At 46.8% G+C, this 3,481-nt stretch overlaps 1 protein-coding gene across 2 annotated transcripts in view; it reads right to left on the reverse strand.

Annotated features, from left to right (window-relative positions):
* Positions 1 to 3,481, reverse strand: part of LOC104408099 (LIM and senescent cell antigen-like-containing domain protein 1) — a 36,354-nt gene that overhangs the window by 19,501 nt on the left and 13,372 nt on the right. The window contains exon 1 of one of the 2 annotated variants that reach the window (XM_010017583.1): positions 256 to 529. The exons of the other annotated variant lie outside the window; for it this stretch is intronic. Within the exon in view, the coding sequence (XP_010015885.1) occupies positions 256 to 434 (179 nt within the window). The 5' untranslated portion in view covers positions 435 to 529. Of the gene's footprint in view, positions 1 to 255; positions 530 to 3,481 lie in introns of those variants that run through there. 2 annotated transcript variants of the gene reach the window in all.

Raw genomic sequence — 3,481 nt, forward strand, 5'->3', positions numbered from 1 at the left:
ACTATGTGACAAATTCCAACCCTGTTTCAACTGCTGACAAAAGTTTCTGATGCAATTAATGATGGAGTTTAAAGCAACAGCTCAAATTTTAGTTGACAACTACAACTGGCAACGTATCAAGCAGAACAGTGGCAAAGGTCGCATTACAGAATGACTTGCACAGCCTGCCCCAAGCTCAGATAATAAAATACGTATGTACAGTACACCAACAATGTCACCGCAGTTACATCGCGAAGCCAAACAGAATGAACTTACAATCTTGCATAAAAGTCACAAAACTCTTTGTAGAGTTTTATTTCACTGTGCCTACGTTGCAATTTTGACACTGGTTTCTCTTCATTCCCTGCAGAGTTGTGAGCATCAGGAGCGACCTTGTGTGCAACCTCTTCATCCTCCGGGATGGGGAAAGGGCGAGCTCTGTGCTGGAGGTCCATCTCTCTCTAATTGCTTTCCTGGGTGTATATATTCTACGCTTATACAGCAAAGAAGCTGTAGGCAAAGTCTGCAGAACAGTATGCTGGGCTTCCCCTTGCTCCCAGAGAAGTGATTTACTTCCACCGCTCCGCGTCATGTAGCTGGAGCTGCTCAGCGCCCTGCTCGAGCTTCAAGTTAAAAGTTCAGCGGCGGGGCGGTGAGCCCGTCACGCTGTGATTTACTGACGCTGGCTGCAAGCGGAGGAGCACATTCCCCTGGCAGGCCCTCATGCAAACTCAGATGCTAGACGGCTGCTGACAGAAGCAGCCCAGGAGAGCTGTGGTGTGAGTAACCTATGTGAGCAAATATGTTCCCCACCAAACTTGTCTGCAGCTACCTTCTGCTGGGTGGCTGGGTTGGGGGTAGAAGCAGATTCCAACTTTAAAGTTCCACTCGCATCTTCTAAGTCATATGTGCTGAATTTACCTATAGGCATCTTTCCTCTTGTCAGTACTTCAGAGAAGAGGTAGGTAGAGATGGATAGTCTGGTTTCTGTTGTGCTTCACAGGCCGTTAACCTAACTACCAGGTATGCTGTAACGGGCAATATATGAGGGAGGAAGAATGAAGCTTGATTTCCAGTGATGTGCTGCATTTATAAAAATTATCTAACATAAGAACACTTACTGAAGTAATTTACTGTGAATATTCAGGAAGTAAGAGAGCAAAGCCAGGAAGAAAGAATTAAAATTAATCATTCCTTCACCACGGAACACCCTCCTAATGTTGCAATTATTTCAAGGTTATAGTCTATTTAAAACCCTGTTGTGCACTGCTTACGAGGGAAGACAGCATCAATTAGCTGCAGATATGCAGCTAATAATTACACTCCTGCAAGCTCTCCCTGCTTGAAGAGCAGCACTTGGAACAGACATGGGATACTCAGCTTCCTGCAACTCCTCACTGCAGACAAAGCAGGTTCTTGGGAAGCCACCCCAAGTAACTGTCTCTCGGGCTGAACTGACTCAGCCTGGTTAGCACCCAGCTGAACTGCAGAACTACGTGCACTCTGTGCTCATGACAGGCGGCATGTTGGTATCTGAAGAATCTGGCAGTCTGCGAAGGGGCATGAGAAAGCAGAGCAGGACAGGAAGGAGATGAACAGAGAGAACAAGCAGAGAAATTAGAAAACCACAGAATCATACGATCATTTAGGTTGGGAAACACATTTAAAATCATAGATTCCAAATGTTAACCCAGCACCATCAAAGTGCCACTAAAACCATGTGCTTAAGTGACACATCTACGCATCTTTTAAATAACTCTGGGGATGCTGACTCTGTCACTTCCCTGGGCAGCCTGTTCCAGTGCTTGACAACCCTTTTGAGGAAGATATTTTTCCCAATATCCAATTCAAACCTCTCCTGGAACAACTTGAGGCCATTTCCTCTTACCCTATCACTTGTTACTTGGGAGATGACAAAGGATAAGACAGAAAGTCCTGTCAAGGCTTCTACTTCTTAACATGTCTTCACCTTCCCAGATCCTTCTGCAGAGCGTCTGCTTTATGAAGGGTTTGGGCCGTATCTCCCACCTATCCAAGCTATGTGGGATAGCTTGCTCAGTACATGCACAGCAGCACACACACCACTCTCCACGCAGGCCTGGGCTCGCACATAGCCATCTTCCTGCAGCCTGGCAAACACAGCACCACACTTCTGCTACTGCCAGATTTGTGGAATGGGTTTGGTTATAGTCTTTCCTTCACTTCCCCTCAGCAGAAAAGACAATCTGTTCCCCCATGTAGGTCGATCCAGGCAGCATGACCCTGCTTATTTACCTGTCTGTAGGTGTGATAACCCATCTTGCACCAGAGCTGCCAGGAGTCACAAGCCGTAACAGGCTGAGGAGGCTGCACCCTCACCACTGACACCACTTGGCTGGAGCTCAAGCCCTATTTTATCTGTCATGGAGCAAGCCCCAGATCAAGCAGTGCTCAGGTTGTAGCCCTAGGCCCCAATGATCTTGCCAGAGCACCACTGCAGGAAACAGTGCTGGAAGAAAAGGCGTTTGCGTTCTCTGGAGGACCAGTGATGAAAACGAGTGCTATTTGCCAACAGAGATGCAGGCATAGTAATGCTGGCTCTTCTCCATCCTGTCTACCAGCATGTCCTGCGCAGGACAATGCTGAGCTTCTTTGGGCATGACAAACTCTGGGGAGATTGACTGCAATGGACTAACCGTGCTGATTCATCCAGGATTAGTGCAGGTGCACCAAGCCACTAAGGTAAGAACCATCAAGTCAGTCTGTCTCTTCCCCTTATCACTGACCATTTCCTCAATTGTTTTCTTGTATTTTGTCCCACATTGCAGGTGATTCTCCTGGGAGGCTGCTGCTGTGCATCAGAGAGCGACGAAGAGTTTCTTTCTTCTGGTGGACATCTTCAGTCCTGCAGTAACTTGAACTCCACAGGCTACCAAGGTGGCTGGAAGCCATTTCTGCTGCCTTGTGCCTTCTGTGGTCAACTGGAAAATACTTGCTTGCTTCTTTGGCTTGCTACTGTGCAGTTTTCTGCATGGCTGTAGCAAAGCAAGTAATACACTAAGTCAGTGCAACAAGACGTCCATGCAAAAAGCCTAGTTTAACCTTCCTAGCTGTGTTCAAGAAGTAGTCCTACAAGGTAATAGGACTCCATATATACAATAAGTAGAAGCTGCCTGGTCCTTGAGGCATGTCGCCATTGCTGCTGGTGGAATTAGTCGCAATTTGTTTTTGATTAAGCAAGGAAGAAAACTTGCCAGGAGTTTAAAATGGGTCTTTTCTGCTACTGAAGCAAAATACAGCTTCTGCTGTGAAGGTCTGGTAATCCACAAATCCGGAGCAGCTGGCCATCCTCCTCTTTTCTGTCATTTTGCTGGAGACATGCTGCCAAGACCTGAAATACACTGTTAAAAATACATGACATTCTCATTAGGGAATTCTAGGTTACTCCAAGGTGAAGCCCTCCATAGGGAGCAAGAAGTGTGTAAGGGGTTGTTGATTTGTGTCAGCAGTTTCCCACAGGAAT

This window comes from Nestor notabilis, unplaced genomic scaffold (genome assembly GCF_000696875.1).
Source record: "Nestor notabilis isolate BGI_N333 unplaced genomic scaffold, ASM69687v1 scaffold4007, whole genome shotgun sequence".
In the NCBI taxonomy this organism is placed as follows: domain Eukaryota; kingdom Metazoa; phylum Chordata; class Aves; order Psittaciformes; family Psittacidae; genus Nestor; species Nestor notabilis.